This window comes from Micropterus dolomieu, linkage group LG08, assembly GCF_021292245.1.
Source record: "Micropterus dolomieu isolate WLL.071019.BEF.003 ecotype Adirondacks linkage group LG08, ASM2129224v1, whole genome shotgun sequence".
NCBI lineage: Eukaryota > Metazoa > Chordata > Actinopteri > Centrarchiformes > Centrarchidae > Micropterus > Micropterus dolomieu.
In genome coordinates, this window is record NC_060157.1 from 10,016,308 (window position 1) to 10,033,007 (window position 16,700).

General features: G+C 38.6%; 4 protein-coding genes across 7 annotated transcripts in view; 3 read left to right on the plus strand and 1 right to left on the minus strand.

Annotated features, from left to right (window-relative positions):
• Positions 1-1,339, minus strand: part of LOC123975136 (eukaryotic translation initiation factor 4E type 3-like) — a 5,221-nt gene extending 3,882 nt beyond the window's left edge. The window contains exon 1 of one of the 2 annotated variants that reach the window (XM_046056329.1): positions 761-1,339. In XM_046056329.1, coding sequence (XP_045912285.1) covers positions 761-915 — 155 coding nt within the window. In that variant the 5' untranslated portion in view covers positions 916-1,339. The remainder of the gene's footprint in view (positions 1-760) is intronic. The other variant, XM_046056330.1, reaches the window with a different exon arrangement.
• On the plus strand, positions 1,221-8,880 carry LOC123975135 (serine/threonine-protein phosphatase 4 regulatory subunit 2-A-like). 2 transcript variants are annotated; one of them, XM_046056327.1, is made up of 9 exons: positions 1,225-1,466; positions 2,159-2,240; positions 2,433-2,603; positions 5,569-5,662; positions 5,809-5,846; positions 6,016-6,090; positions 6,309-6,458; positions 6,710-6,981; positions 7,649-8,880. In XM_046056327.1, exons 1-9 carry the CDS (start codon positions 1,433-1,435, stop codon positions 7,951-7,953), a joined length of 1,221 nt encoding a protein of 406 aa, XP_045912283.1. In that variant the 5' UTR covers positions 1,225-1,432; the 3' UTR covers positions 7,954-8,880. The 2 variants fall into 2 exon arrangements, with proteins under 2 accessions (XP_045912284.1, XP_045912283.1); XM_046056328.1 differs by lacking the exon at positions 6,016-6,090 and having other exon boundaries at positions 1,221-1,466.
• A 2,041-nt stretch (positions 8,881-10,921) lies between these two features.
• Positions 10,922-12,469, plus strand: guca1b (guanylate cyclase activator 1B). Its single transcript, XM_046056769.1, has 4 exons — positions 10,922-11,197; positions 11,666-11,815; positions 11,968-12,082; positions 12,182-12,469. Exons 1-4 carry the CDS (start codon positions 10,994-10,996, stop codon positions 12,304-12,306), a joined length of 594 nt encoding a protein of 197 aa, XP_045912725.1. The 5' UTR covers positions 10,922-10,993; the 3' UTR covers positions 12,307-12,469.
• Positions 12,470-14,369: 1,900 nt separating this feature from the next.
• Positions 14,370-16,493, plus strand: oard1 (O-acyl-ADP-ribose deacylase 1). Of its 2 annotated transcripts, none has more exons than XM_046056523.1 (5): positions 14,370-14,682; positions 14,802-15,006; positions 15,466-15,524; positions 15,936-16,048; positions 16,190-16,493. In XM_046056523.1, the coding sequence occupies exons 1-5, from the start codon at positions 14,638-14,640 to the stop codon at positions 16,335-16,337; spliced, it is 570 nt and encodes a 189-aa protein (XP_045912479.1). In that variant the 5' UTR covers positions 14,370-14,637; the 3' UTR covers positions 16,338-16,493. The 2 variants fall into 2 exon arrangements, with proteins under 2 accessions (XP_045912479.1, XP_045912480.1); XM_046056524.1 differs by having other exon boundaries at positions 14,371-14,682; positions 14,841-15,006.
• Positions 16,494-16,700: the final 207 nt, after the last annotated feature.

The window sequence follows — 16,700 nt, forward strand, 5'->3', positions numbered from 1 at the left end:
GGGGGGGGGGGGGGGGGGGGGGGGGGGGGGGGGGGGTCAGGTGACAAATAAGCCAGTAAACAACACTGACCCAATTTGGACACAGTACACAGTACCCTCTGATTTGTACACACTGTTGATGAGGAGGTTTGTGCAACTCACCATCACTTGCATTCAACTCTGCTATGATTACTTAACATTAGGTGTGAAATCCCTCCTTAAAAAAGTTTGATTTTTTAAAATTGGGAACTTTGGTGTATAGCAATAGCAAGTGTGAGATAATCCAACACAAGGGGGGAAAGTGGTTCACCAAACAATGGCAACAGATGAGCAGTGACTCAACAAGTTTTTACATAACACCTGCGCTCATAAAAATCCAAGTAAAGGCTAATTATGAACTCAAAATGACCTTCACCAACGTTATTATGTTCAGCCAGTCATAATTACGCCCTTCTGTTTATTTTAAGATCCTTCCAAGTGGAGGACTTGAGTATGTAGGTCAACGAGACAACGAGTTGGCAGAAAGGCTGCATCAACACTATTAATTGTAACCTGATTTCTCTGTGATTGATTAAAACAGATAATTCCCACACCTATAATGTTATCTTGGTTGCTATGACTGAAATACAGCAGGCCTGATCAAGTCGCCTTTGTTCTTTGTTCTCATTAAAAGGTCAGGTACAAAGAGTTCACCTACTTCTCGACACTGGTTATAGATTAATAATATAACGATGGTGAGGAAGGGGAGGGGGGGGGGGGGGGTATCAAAGCAGTGTCTTACCTGTCAAGCCAAAAAGTCCACGAAGAATGTAAAGGCAGAGTGTCGCTTTCATTATTACTTGAAATCCCAGCCAAATCGCTGATGTGAATGTTGTGCTCCAGCAGAACAGGGCTGGATGATGTGCTCAGCTGTAATGCAGCTACTGGAACTGCCATTGTTAACGTTACCTCTAAAAAACGACTAAGTAAAAGAACTAGCAGACCTCTTGGAAAGATGTTTCAGCCAGGGCTGGTATCGTTATATATAGGTTCGTTAGGTAAAATTGCCCCCTATCAGCTGCTGACTCATTGGCCGCTTGTCTTGGTTTGCTCCGTCACAACAACAGAAACACGATGACGCCCGCTGACTGCCTGCGGCATCTAACGTTACAGCAGCGCACCAGAGAGATCCAGAAGTTTCTGTCATTAAAGGCTGTAAAGTTACATGCTTTACCTAAAAATGGAAATATTTGCGCCATAAGAAGAAAAAATATTTCAATTCAGGCCACTTCATTCCGCTGCCTCGGGGGTTTTCAAATGCTTTGTTGATCTCAGGTTAAACTGGAACGCGTCTTCCGCAAATGTGAATACGCAATTTTAGACATGCGCAGTCTTCACTGCTACTAGCATTGTTGGGTTGCTACCCTGCTACTGCTAACTAGCAAGTATTTCCTGCCTGTGACTGGACACAGCAATGGACATCGACGCCCTATTGGAAGCGTTTCAAGGCAATATTTACAGTTATCCAAATTAATAAATTGTAATTTATTAGCGGAGGATTTTGACATTTGTTTTGATGCATTTAGCAAAATTTGTAATGTTTGCTAAGTAGGTTACGGACATGATCGTAACTTAGCTTACTGACAACGATAAACGTGTAGAAGAGGCACTTACGGGACAGTCTGATCTGTCTCTGCTTGACTTAACTAGTTCAATGTTATTGTCAACAACAGTTGGTCCCATTTTACACTCTTGACCCATTTATTTCTGTACTGATACGGATTATGTAAACAGCTAGCCGGGTAACGTCACAGTAAACAAGCTAACTTACTTACCAACTTTTACAAGAACTTTCCTGCTAGCTAGCTGAAATTGGTGTTTGATGATTTTATGATGTCACGTTTAACTTGTTTCTTCCCTTTATTTTCACTCGACACAGCTGATAATTCAACACTTTACAATCATGTAGTCATTGCCAAGTTACAGTTAATGCGCCAGAAGAAACCTGACGCTAAACGGGATATAACATGTTTTTCCAGATTAATTTTCTAGAATACAGTAGTCTCTAATCGTCATATGCATCTGTGGTTAATGCAGGTGCAACCAGTGTTGGCTGGGTTGTGGTCAGATATGTATGATGTTTGGATAAACGATATTGCCAATAAACTAATCATCCTGTTTTACATGTGGGCATTTACAGATTTTGAGAAGAAAGGCAAGAAAGAGACCTGTCCTGTACTAGAGCAATTCCTGTGTCATGTTGCCAAGACAGGGCAGCCAATGTGAGTTGTCCACAAGGCCTCACACAGAACATTAAAGCTTCTACAAGTCTTCACACAGCAATGATGACATAAGTTAGTCATTGGTGAACTCTTTTTGTGAGGCTTACCTGCATTTTTTTGTAGAAAATGTGTTCAAAGTCTTGTCATTCTTTCATGTGTGACATGTAGACTTGCATTTTCAATATCTTCTAGGATCCTGTGGCCACAGTTCAAAACATACTTCATGTTTAAATTGGAAAAAGTCATGGATGATTTTCAGGCTTCAACACCAGAACAGAGAGGACCACATAATCCCAATGTAGAGTATGTTCCCTTCGAAGAGATGAAGAAGAGGATCTTAAAAATAGTGGATGGTTACAATGGGTGAGTAAGCCACTTTGCATATCGCAAACAAATCACAACCCCACATACATAACTAAATAACATAATCAATTGAATGAAAACACAACCACAATGAGAGAGGGAGATTTAGGTGTGCACTAAAGACAAAAATGTAAAATAATAAGTCATGCAAATCAAATCAGCTAAAATCTGATTTGACTCATTGTGTACTGTAGTTAATTCATGTACATCTGCCTGAGTTATGTTACGTCCTCCTGTGTTTGTAAAATGCATTTCAGATGTTTAGTGTCATAAGTCTTTCTCTGTAATGGGCTAGTTTCCCAAGATAGAAAGTTACTAGAGGTGCTCTGATCAGGATTTTTTGGGCCGAGCACCGATTGCTGTAAGCAGTATTGGCCGATCACCAATCACTGGGTCTATTTCAAGCCTTCTATTTATCATATATCATTATACTGTATATTTATTTAATTAGTCCTATAACCAATGTATTAAGTATTAAATTTAACAGATGATAAAGTATAATGAAAGGACAACTGTTTATGTTAGAGACTTAAACCATAGAAGCCTTTGCCTGGTTACTGTGTACATCTTATAGCTTGACAAATATAGCTTTCCTGTGGAATAAACTACAAAAACAAAACAAACAGCATCTTTATAAATTTACTTCAACTATAAAAACTGCAACAAAAAAGGCTATTGCCAAAATATTTAGTAGATAAAGGAGCACAGGCGTCATGAGTCGATGAAGTAGCCGCTTTTTGTTCTGGAAAGCTCAGGGAGGCTCTGTGGGCTTTATGGGGCAGAGAGAGGGAGAGTGGGCTACAGAGAGGAGTCATAACTGTTATCATTGAGATTTGAAAATAAGGGAAATTTAAATAAAAAGTACATGTTAAATCGATATTATATTGTTAATATTACTTATAGTTACTATATTCATTATAATTTCATTTAGTTTACCTCTACAATAGGCCTAGTTTTAATTCAGTGGTTTGTTTTCATTTATCAAATCCTTGTGCAAGAAGCACAGTCTACATTGGTCTCTTGATTAATTAATGGTTACTAACTTGTCAATAATCATAACCATTCTTGCAGAACAATTTGAAGCTACTGTTAGTTGGAGTCTTTACTCGCACATTGTCAGTCGTTTTTTAGGGTTCACACGTTATCTATTTTTAGCATAGACTGTATAAAAAAAGGACATGTGAGTGAAAAATGCCTTTCTTCTTCTTCTTCTTCTTGTTTTAGCAATGTTACAGGTAATGTTTTACATACTGCCACCGGCTTTACCGGAAGAGAGAGTAGCAAACACTTTAAATACGGCCAGCAGATTTGTATTTGATTTTATGAGTTAAAAATACTGGAGATTTACAGGGAAACATTTAAACGGGAGCATACCAGGTGAGAACGGAAATATTCGGGAGAATCCCGAGGAAAACGGGATTCACCAAGAGAGGAATAGAGAGAGGGGGAGTGGGGTAATATTAGGTTACATCCACACTTTTTAAACAGTTTTATAGCGAATACAATCTCTGTCCACACCAGCGCTTTTATCTGCGTATCAGAACTGATCTCCTCTATATTAAAACGACTGAAAGCACAAATCTAGTGGCCATTCATGTAGACTGGCCATATGCATGCCGGTGTAAACATGAAGCAGATGGTCTACTCCTATCCGCAGTTGCAGAAGTTTTGGTGAAAGAAGAAAGTAAAACAGATGAATAACCACACCAGGTATTTTTTGTATGGGCCAACAACAAGGTTGAACTTTTTCTGAAAGTACGAGTACAAAGAGACTGTGACGGGCGGAAAACAGACTTGGAGTCGTCGCAAAGTAAATACAGTGACATGCACAGCACAGGTGTATAAGTGTTATTTACACAGTACAAAATATTTTAATAAAAATACCAAAACTAAAACTCTGTCAGTAGCATCGTGTTTGTCCTTTGCATGACCGGTAAGCCAGATGTGAGTGTCTGTGTCATTGTTTTTAAAGTCCTCCATTTTAGGTCTTTTGATTCGCCGTTTCTGGACGGAAGGCGGAAACGTAGCAAAAGGTGTCTGTTTTAAAACGAAAACAGAGGGAGAGAGAGAGACAGTCAGCTTTCTGAGTGGCGCCTGAGCTGCTAAACGGCCCCTCTCTCTTTGCATCAGGAAACTCACACTGAAGGATCAGTCTCTCTCTGCCTGATGCGCTGTGGGTCAAGACAAATAAACTCTGGTAGCGGGAAGGCGTGTGTGTGTGAAATGAGCATGACCGCGACAGTTTCACATGATCGCTCCTGCTTGTTGCTCCTGTCTGTTTGATGCACAACTCTCATTGTAAATGATTAACTGGGCGCATCAATCGCTTCCTGTCTGAAAAGGACTTTGGTGCTAGCTAGCTTTGAAAACTGCTCAAACCGCTGACTGTAATGATCGGCTCTTCTGATCGGCCTTTTTAGAGACCACCAATCAAACTATTTAAAGCAATTATCAGCCGATTACGATCGGTGACCGATTTATTGGAGCTCAACTTAATGTTTTGCATGTGACTTTCCCAAAACATATTTGCATAAATACATTTTATCATCAAGCCTGGAAATATTTTGGAAATTTATTTGAAAATAAATATTAGCTCTTTAAACCAGAGGTCAACAATTACTTTACTTTAGATAGCTTCAAGCAACAAAACAAATAGGAAACAGTTGCTATTTTTCTTGGTGCATCAGTCACATCTAAATGTAGTATTTTATTTAAAACATAATATTGTGTAAATTTTTCCCCTTGAATATAATAAGCAGTGTGTTAACTACCAAACATGATCATGATAATCATTCATATCAGAACTCATGACCAGCTGTGACTAGGGTTGACCAGGTCTGTCCAGAATGATCCAAGTTCTTTTCTGACTCATCTCTAGTGCTGCCAGGTTCGGCAAGTGTTAGTGCTGGCTGTGAGACAGCAATGTGTAGCTTATCCTAAATACATCTCTTGATAACCTTTACAGAATCCCATTCACCATCCAGCGTCTATGCGAACTCCTTACAGACCCCAAGCGCAACTATACAGGAACAGAGAAGTTTCTCGTGGGTTTAGAGAAGGTGAGCACTACATTGTACAATTTACGGAAAAGTCCACACACTCTTAAGTTCACTCAAGATAAACAATATTGATGTATGTTGTGTTTAACACACTTTGCATTGCTTTGAATTGAAGTCTAATATATATTATTGTTTATGTATTGCAGAATGTAATGGTGGTCAGCTGTGTGTACCCCACACCAGAGTAAGTACAGCTGTTAAGCTTTTGCTTCCCTTGCTCTACTGGCTGAAGTATTTCTGTTAAGCTGCATATGATGCACATTGACAGCTCCCTTGAATTTGCTTATTCAGTCACACCTACAAAGGCACAATTAACAGCCAGTTGTTTTTGTGCCTTTCTACTTCTTTCGAAGGAAAAATGGGGCATCCAGTGTAAACAGAATGAATGGAGTGATGTTTCCTGGTAACTCTTCTCTATATTCAGACAGGTGGGAGCCACATACTTGTCAGTGATTGACTTCCACAAATCTAAAATTGCCTCAGCAAGTGGAAAGTTTAATTAGTTTAGAGCCAAATATCCAAAAACCAACAAGGCTACAGTAAGGGCATTTATGTCTTGCCTGTCAGTTTGGGTCTTAGTAGTTCTGCTAATTTGCCACCTTGTGATATGACTTGTTTAAGAAATTGTCATTTTCTTTTTCTGCAGTCAAAACATAAATGGACCAAGCACACCAAAATCGCTCAACAGACCAAAGCTGTCAAGCTGTCATTCGCTTTCGACCAATGGGCTCCCTGACCTTACAGTCAGTAAAGAGCCACAGGCAACCACAGAGGAGGTGGAGGAGCACCATATCAGGTAATTGAACTAAGTTTGGTACATATATGGGTCTGTGATTGAGTATGTAGTTTGATGAGTGAGTCCATTCAGTATGTTTTTATTTAAAATGCAATTACACTGAAAATATATGTGAAGCCCAGACATTTCTTCCTTAATTAAGCAGATCTTCGCAAGACTGCACCTTTAAAACGAATACATGAGCTACTCATTGCCTTTATCTTAACTATATATTTCGATGAACTGATTCCCCGCGTCTGTCATTACTGCAGTGATGCCTCATCCTCAGAAGGTGAAATTTCCCCAAACAGCGGGATAAAGAATAAACACCCCGAGGAAGAGGAGGAGGATTCTGATGCAGATAAGCATGAGGTCAAGAGGCTGAAGTTTGACAAAAAAGAAGAAGGTGAAACAGAAAGTGAAGAAAAGGAGTCATCTTGTTGTAAAGTGTCAGAGAGCTTTCCAGAGACTTCAAAAGACTTGTGTGGTCAAGAGTACAAAAGTGGAACATCTAGTGACACACCTACAATTTCAGAGGATCATGGTAAGTGTTAACCCATCTTCACTTAGCGGACATAGTATGGTCCCTTAAGTATTAACAGTGTTTCAATACCAACAGTGTAGGTATGTGTGGTGTCTTCATAGATAGAGGGCTATGCTGTAGCTTAGCTGAACCTGTCTGGACAGACACCAAAAGAAACAACATGGATCTTTCTAGTGCAAATCTTTTGGCTGCTATTGTTATCATAAAGCGGATATGAGAGACCATTAACATGAACATGTGGGAATGAATGCACAACACTGTTGTCTGTTTTAATTGTCAAGTTGAATTGTGGGTACAAAAGGTATTTTTAGGTTTTGAACTTAAACTCTTAAATTGCTTCTCCTTGTTTAATGTTGCACTACAAGAGCACAATATGTAGTCATTAAAGCCCCAATAATTTCCCTCATACTGTATATGCCAGTTTTCGAGATGATGTTTAAAGTTGTGCTTCAAAGGGCTACAAATAAAGATAAACTGAATATATAGTTTTTGGACTGTTGGTCAGACAAAACAAGACGTCGCTTTGGGAATTTTTGAACACTTTTCACTCTTTCCTGACATTTAATAGACGAACAGCTAATCATATTTGAGAAAATAATTGCCAAATTAATCGATAATGAATATAATAATTAGTTGCAGCCCTAATTTTGTCCACTTTGGTTCTCAGAGCCCAGCAGCACACAGTCAGAACCTTCTGAAAGGGAAGAAGACTCATCTGAGAGGAAGGATGTCCACAGTCTGGAGAATGACAGCCCTGTGGATCAGCCTGAGCAGGCTGCTCCATCAGAGAAGAGTACAAGCTCTGAACAGGATAAGGGGGAAAGTAGTAGCAGCAGCAGCAGTGATGGAGAAGGCCCACCCATCGACAAGCAGGTCCCCTCAGCCAGTAATTCACCAGACTTGTCAACAGAGGTTGACGCTAACAATACAAACAGTGCAAAGACTGCGATAGAGCCAGGGGAACATGACTAACTTGAAGCCTAGCCTGCCAACTGACTTTTTTTTACACTGTATGATACCACACCAAGGGTATGTCTGTAGCACTGTGGACCTCTAAACTTCAGGACCAGGAGCGATGTGGACCTCGAGATTCATCACAGAAGGATCTTTTTGTCCGCTTCAGTTACAACTACTCAAGGCCACACATCACCTGGTCTTTAAACTGGAAGGACATGATTTAAAGAAGATAATAGGGACTGCTTTTTCACTGTTGACTAAAAGTTTTTCTAATCTTTTGTTCCTGATTTTTATATCTGAGTGTTATAATTTAACCTTGAATAACTGATGTATTCAATATTTTCATTGTTCTAGTAATATTTCCAAAAAGATACATTTGACAGTTTGAGTTGTGTTTTGGCCTAAGCATAGTTGTTTTGACTATCTTTCTTATGAATGGGTGTGTCTCCAGTTGAATGAGGACATGTGCCACTAAGAATGTGAAGCAACACTTCAAAGATGTTAGTTTGCTTGTTCTATGAAGCACAGACCATAAAATGTATTTCTGATTAACATTATTTTGCACTTGTTTGCATTGACCCCCTGAAGGATGTGGAAAACGTCATAGTTTTGCTTTGTCACTGTATGAAGCCAATATCAACACACAATGTTGCCAGTAGTAACCAGTTTGGTTTGGTAGTATAGTGGGTTGGCTTAAGGGAAGTCATATCTGCATCAAAATCTGTCAGCAGAACACAACGTACTTTTACACTTTCTGTAAGTCATACTTTAGTTTTCCAATTGTCCCTTTTGATAGCTTGGATTTTTACAGTACATATCTGTAATTTTTGTAGACTTGTTATACATGGCCATTGCCTTTGTAGAACTAATAATGGCTGGAAATTGAATGCTTGAGCTTGTGTCATAGTATTCATGGAAAGCAATAAAAGCTCAAAATTTGAAGTGTACTATGCTCAGTTAATATTAAGGGATTTGATCTTTTGAGTTGCAAATCTAGTTATGTTTCATACCTGAGAACAATGACAGCCAGTGAATTATGGGAATTAGTTTTTTGCCATGCTTGAGGTGTGACTCCCACCCCACACTTCAAAAATTCCTCATGTCTAACACTTAGTTCATGACCAGATTTCTGTCTTCAGCAGTACATTGACTTAAATGCTGGCAGAATATGATAACATGCTGATTGTACACCAACACTAGCCAAATGTACTATATTATTAGCAATTTAGTATTTTATGTCAGTAAATTTGCTTTATCATGTTTTTAAACATTCTTAACGTTTACTTCTAGTATTAGCATGTTTGCATGACTGTTGATGGTCTTGTTTGTTTTTTTTTAAGAAGTGCACTGTAAAATGTTCCTTATTGTCATCATACTGCGGTACAATGAAAATTGGCATGGCTTATCCCAAAGTAGTTAAATTGTCGCAGAATAGTAGTAAAATAAAACAAATAAATAAAAGCAGTACCAGAACACAGCAGCAAAAGTAAAATTACACATTTATATAATATCTCAACAACTACTAGATTGCTATGGAGTGATTTACAGACATTCATGGTCACCATAGGATAAATCCTTCTGACTTTTCAGCCCCTGACCTTTCCTCCAGTGCCATCAATATGTTGACATTTGTGGTTCAGAGTGAAATATCTCAACTAATATTAGATGTTTTGGTGATCCTGTGACTTTTCCTTTAGCAATCCTCTGGTCTGAATTTAAATTTATGCATGGTCCCCAGAGGATGATCTGTTGTAATAACTTGGATCTCCGGATTTCTCATCTGGGTTTTCAGTTCATTTTGTCCAATATGTTAAGTTTATGACCAAATACCTGCAAAACTTACAACATTCCCGTCAGCCTCAGCTGAACTGTGTTTAGTGCTAATTAGCAACAGAACCAGCACAGGGAACATGGTAAACATCAACATGCTAGCATTATCATTATACGCATGTTAGCATGCTTACAAGTTCAGCCTCACAGAGCAATTAGCATGGCTGTAGTCAGTAGTAGACGAAGTAGCAGTGTTACAGAGACAATACAGAAGTGAAAGTTACTTGGGACCAGTCTTGTCAATGCAACCCTGCCCTGGGTACACAAAAAGATCTTATGTAAGATGATTAAATGAAGGAAAATATGAGTGAGATTTAAATATATATCTTGTGTAAGTACGGAGGGTGTGAATCATTTTAATCCGGCGTGACACCTCAGATGGCCTTGACACTTCTAAACTAAGATTATCACTATCCCTGTTGTCAGCACATACCGTGGGCCAGGCCAAGCTTTCACCTGTCTATAATGGCCATGGCAATCAACAACAGTGACACTGTTATTCTACTGGGAAAGATTACTTAAAGGAGTACATCAGGGATGTACTATTATTCTATCATAAAGTGTGGGGACTCAAAACAAACAGATTAACAAAGATTGTCAAAATCTAAACAGCATATATCCAGATTTTTATTGGCTAGAATTGGTCAAGCGCTTCCAGATGTGCTGAATCCTACATTTCCCATAAAGATGCAACTAATTGTATCTTTCCATTAGACACTCTGGCTTTAAATCTTTGTGCCTAGTAAACTGACCCTGCCATGCAAACATTTATTCATCCAGTATAATAATTACGTTGTTATTAAAAGTTCCACTAAACCATAGAGATACTTGAAACCTATTAGTAAGGAGCGTGTTTCTTCAAAGCGAACACAGAGTAAACACACTTTTTCTGTTTATGTAGAAGCAAGGCCACAAAGAAATCCTCTCATGAGCAGTCTGTGAACTAATTGATTTTGACAAGTGTCCATTTCTAATCCCTTATCATGTGATCCACAACAGTGTCTCATCCTCACTCTCAGATGGGATATGCCACGATAGAGAGCCCAATAACAATTCAGCTTGTATGAACTTTCGCGTCATTTTGATAATTTTGGTCTTTACCGATTTGCCCAAAGTTTGTTTGTAATGTAGAGGGAAGCTTTAAAAGAATTACCCAGGTCAAACTGTTTCATGTAATGTAAGAAAACATTTAAATCTTTAGGGAGCTGAAGAAAACATTTCCAAAATGGGTCAGCGCCTGAGCGAGGATAGTGACCCAGACAAGGAAATTGATGTGGCAGAGCTGCAGGAATGGTACAAAAAATTTGTTGTGGAATGCCCGAGTGGAACTCTCTTCATGCATGAGTTCAAAAGCTTTTTTGGCGTTACTGAGAACAAGGAGGCCGCAGATTACATTGAAAACATGTTTCGGGCCTTTGACAAGAACGGCGTAAGTATAAACTTAAGCTGTGTGGAAGTATAAGCCTTGTACAGAGTCATTTGTATCACATCAATATTGACACTACACTTGTCACAGTAACAGTGAACATCTGTTGACTGAAAGCATTTGTGACAATTGCAGGTAAAGTCCATTATTGAGCACATATCTATAGAGCTGACACAATTAGTTGATTACTCAATTAGTCATCTGACAGAAACTATTTTGATAGTCGATTAATTATATAAGTAAACATTCACAGCTTCTGGAATGTGAATATTTGCTGGTTTTCTTAGTCCTCTATGAAAGTTAACTGAATATCTTGTCCCTGGGAAATTACGATGGAAATTTGAATGCTTCAGTTTCTATCATTTTTGTCTTTATATTCTTTCTAGTATATTGCAGAACAGACATTTTGCCTGTCAAAGTAAAGAAACATTTGGCTCATAGCATTTGAACTCTTTCTTTTTATGTACACAGGACAACACTATTGATTTTCTGGAGTATGTGGCAGCCTTGAACTTAGTCCTGAGGGGAAAATTGGAACATAAGCTTAAATGGACATTCAAAATGTACGATAAAGACGGAAGCGGATGCATTGATAAAACAGAGCTTCTTGAAATTGTGGAGGTAATATTTACTATTATACAGTAACTATATGCAACTATTAATGTGCTAGGCTTTTAAGACATTTCAAAGAATATTTGAAGATAAATCAGAGGGCTGTGATGAAATACAGTCCATGCATGAATCCTTGTAACATACTTTCCTGTCACTCACAGTCTATTTATCGACTGAAGAAAGCCTGCCACGGAGAGCTAGATGAAGAATGCATGCTGCTGACCCCAGACCAAGTGGTTGACCGAATATTTGAGTTGGTTGATGAAAATGGAGATGGTGAGTGTTTGTAAACAGTTTTCTGTAATATACTTATATAATTACTGTAAAATGTACAGTAAAATAAGCCCAGAGAATGACTGTCCCTCATCATCTTAGGGGAGCTCTCGTTGGATGAGTTCATTGACGGCGCACGGAGGGACAAGTGGGTGATGAAGATGCTGCAGATGGACGTCAACCCTGGGGACTGGATCAATGAGCGAAGACGCAGTGCTGACTTCTAAGGCTAGAATTTGGACTGTCAATCTGTCGCATCCTTCATCCAATCATACTCTGATTTTGTATCTTTTGTATTCCAGTCACGTCCTGGAATTCTAATGATATATTTTGCTTGTAAAGGGGCAACCTGTTTATTCATTTTAGTTTTGGTTTCACACAAGTTATTAAGCAACATAGTTTTGACATTATTTATTGCCATTTGAGGTATGTTTCTATTTCATAGCTTGAATACATAGGGTGCTTACTGTATTTACCTTTTGTGTCATGAGCAAAAATGTTATTCAATAAACATACTTAAAGCCCCTACACAACTATGCTCCACCATAGAGTGTTTTTTTCACTTAGTATGATTAGATCTTTTCTCAGGACTGTGTGGGCGTATGCACAGTAAGATTGATTGACCTTTTTTTCTCACTACCTGATAGTTTTGATGCAACTATTAGACTGGGACGACTTACAATTTTAGTTTTTTTATCAGTGCAGTCGGTTTGGTAGCTTAATGTTAATGTTAAAGGTTTGCAGGGTCTTTTAAAACAATTAACACCAAATTTAACCAAATTAAGGCTGGTGCCAAAGTAAAGGCAAACAAATATGGGGTATGACCATCAGTGGTTTCAGTCAGGTCAGGATGATGGATGCATGGAAAAGGTGTGTGAGGGTGTTGTAATGTGCAAGAAATAATAACTATCAACTAAAACAACATGTCCAGAAACCAAGGCGAAGGTGGAACTTGTGGCGGGAAACAGATGATAACAAGTTAGCAGAGAGGTCCGTCCATCCTCAACCCAGCAGCAACCTCACCCCTAAGAATGAGAATAAAATGTTAAATACTCTACAGGGCAATTAGCCCAGTTGGCCAGAGTTACTGCAATCAGCTCTTCTTCTACCAGGAAGAGAGAGCGGCCACACCCACACATGACCCCACAGGGCATCACACTATGTGTATAGACATTACATTTTAAAACTACAACTCAATGCCTGAGAAATATCAAGATTAGTGGAGACAATTTCACGGTTTTCAGCTGAAAAAATAGTTGGTAGAAGGTTTCAGTTTTGTGTAAATATTCTAACAGACCTGCCAACTCTCACGCATTCAGCGTGAGACTCATGCAATTGACACTTTTCACACGCCCTCACGCGATACATCAATTTTCTCACGCGTTGGAAAAACTAATGTAGCCTATAACTAATTGCGTCGACTGCACAGCCTTGCTCTGTTGGTAATGTGAGCTGCACAGAGCTGCTGAAGTTAACATGTGAGGATCTGTGGTAAAGTGTTTTCAGTTAGTTTCGTTTTGCACAGGTCTCATCTATACATATTGTGATTAAATGATGACGTTATTCTTATAGAAATGTCTCTGGAGATGTCAGATTACACAGATATGTGGGATATTCTAAAATTAATTAATTTATCCTTGAGGTGAAAAGGTGCCACATTTAAAGAGGAACTTCCCAAAAGAAAGACACAAAGGGGAGGGAGGACTAAATCATGAAAGAGTTAAATTCTGGCATATTTTATATTTTAAATAGTCACCTGCTGCCTGAGTTTTGTGTTTCCGTTGACATAGCCTAGATAAAAACATTTCCACCATCAACTGATGCAGACAAATTCACCAGAATGCAGAAAATTAAGTGTTTAATGATAAAAAATAAAGTGGCTCCTACATTGCTAAAGGAAAAGCTATGCTCTTGCTTAATATAAACTATAATATTCCATACATTCTCCAGAAATAAATCTCTGGTTTGACCCATAGATTCTGGGGGAAGACTATTAGGTTTGGTCAAAATTAAGGCTATCATGTCTGGAGGTTGGCAAGTATCCTGATCACACTGATCTGACCATGATTATTGACTTGGCTTTTCATCTGCACATATATGTGGCTGTTTAAAAACAAAAGTATGACATAGAAGGCCTAAAATGAACCGACCTCCAATACCGAATCTCACTCCACACTAAATTGAATAGTTGGCAGATGGTAGTCAAATTATGGATGGTGCGAATATCAATGAATCTGCCGAGTAGCTTTTAAACACTTCGTTATTCAGGATATACCGTCTCTCCACAAAGTCTCGCGAGAAGATTTCGTGGCAGTTGCTGCAAACCGAAACCTACTGAGCAACCAAAGGGCACACCGAATACCCCTTAATTTACCATTAAAACGGCTGCCTCCTGTCAACTGTTTGTAAGTTATACGAGACATTTTACTGTCGCATGATAAGCTTATGTTAGCTAACACGTCTTCTAGCAGAAGATAAGCCAGCGTTAATGTGTTTACGACTGAAACGTTACACACCTAACGTGAAACACCGCACAAGTTCCCTACTCACTGTTGTCAATGTCGTCTGAACTTGAGAAACCAGTCAACACTGATAGAATCAAGGTAAATATTACGCTTAAAGGGGAAAAAACGTTTGGTTGACATGCTCTAAAAAAGGGGTGTTTCTGTCACAGTTTAACCTTCTCAGACGCCAGTGTTTATTTCTCTTGCTCTGTCATTATGCTTCCTCACACGGTGCAATGCTGCCCCCTGCTGGACAGCCTGCAGAACACAGCTGGAAACTGAATTATGTGACTGGGAACCTGTTCTCCTGCCCTGAGGACGACGCTCTTGCTCACTGCATCAGTGAGGACTGCCGCATGGGGGCAGGCATAGCAGTGATGTTCAAGAAGAAGTTTAAAGGGGTAGGAGAGTTAAAGGAACAGAGTGAGTCAGCCCGTTTTATTATAAATTCATCAGGAGGGAAAACGTCTTATTTTGGAGGGGGTATTGATTTCCAGTCAGTCATTTTGTTCACCACAGAGAAGCTTGTTTAGTTTTTAGTAGACTATTAAAACTTTACAGTTGGACACAACCATCTTATTCTGCACTGTCCTACTTTATATATTCTGTATCAATTGTTCAGTGCTTTTATAGCTTCACCATGCCATCACATCATAATATTCTTGATGTCTTGTGCATCATTTGTACACATTTGTCCAAAATCCTGACATATTTGGTCTCTTTTGAAAAGATTTCCACTAGAATTTGAAATAAATGTCTGTGAGTTTACAGCATGAATTTAATGACTTGTTCACTTGAGGTTTAATTTTAAAAACCCATTATATTTGGGCTTTGTATTGTATTTTATTCTGATGTAGATAATATCTTTTTGTATCCAAACAGAAAAGCTGACGGGACAGTGTGCTGTACTACAAAGAGACAGACGTTTTGTCTACTATCTGGTAAAGTCTTAAAACAAGAAGTGGCCGTGCTTTTGGTGCAGTGGCTCCTATAGGCTCTGGAACCTCCTCCCTTTAGCCTTCAGAGCTATGGATTCTGTGGAAACTTAAAAAAACAAACAAATAAAGACATATCTTTTTAAACAAGCTTTTAATTAGCAATATGGTCTTGCTGTCTTCTAATTGTTATGGTATTGTGACCTTTTATGTTTTTATTTACTGTAAAGCACATTGTGACCCCCCCCCCCCTTGTCTGTGAAAGGTGCTATATAAATAAACTTTACTTACTTACTTAAAGATGTAACAGTTATTTAATTATTATTATTATTGTTATTTAATTTAATTATTTCCTATGCACATTTTCAGAAACATTGTTGTTCATTTTAATGTTGCTTTCCTTTTATTATATTGCAGATCACAAAGAAAAAGGCCAGCCAAAAGCCAACCTATGATAGCCTGAGACAGAGCCTGGACGACATGAAGTCACACTGTGAACTGAACGGAGTAACACGAATATCAATGCCTCGGTTTGTATCGTTTAGTGATACTTCATCGACCCAGATTCAAGAGGGAAATGCTCATTGAATTCATTTTAAATGTGACATGATTTGTATTGGTTCTGTTACTGTTACAGTTTATCAGTGTGTGTTTCTCTCTCTTTGTGACAGTATTGGTTGTGGCCTGGATCGACTGCAGTGGGAAAGAGTATCGGAGATACTGGAACAGGTCTTCAAACACACAAACGTGTCCATCACAGTCTACAGCCTTCCTGAGAAAGCAGAGACCACAGTGATGAAGGAAAAGATGTGCAGATGATTGATGGAAATGTTTGTTTATTGTAATATGCAGTTTATGCACTTTTCTGTATCATTCCCGCAGAATATATGGCCGTGATGATAATCTCTTTTCAGTGGGGAAAAAAAAAATATTTTATAGATGGCATGGAAATAAATGTTCTTTTTTCACATCAAAGTCAACTGAATCCCTATTAACCTCTGTAAGAAGATGACAAAAAGGACATATTTGTACAGATTATCCATTATGTGTATGTGCAATCAAACATTTTCAGCTTATTTGACAAGATAAGGGTTACTTCCAAAACATGCTTATCTAGATTCGTCACTAAATCCAGATATTACTGGGATGTATTCACCTGTCCCATCATGTTTCACATTACAT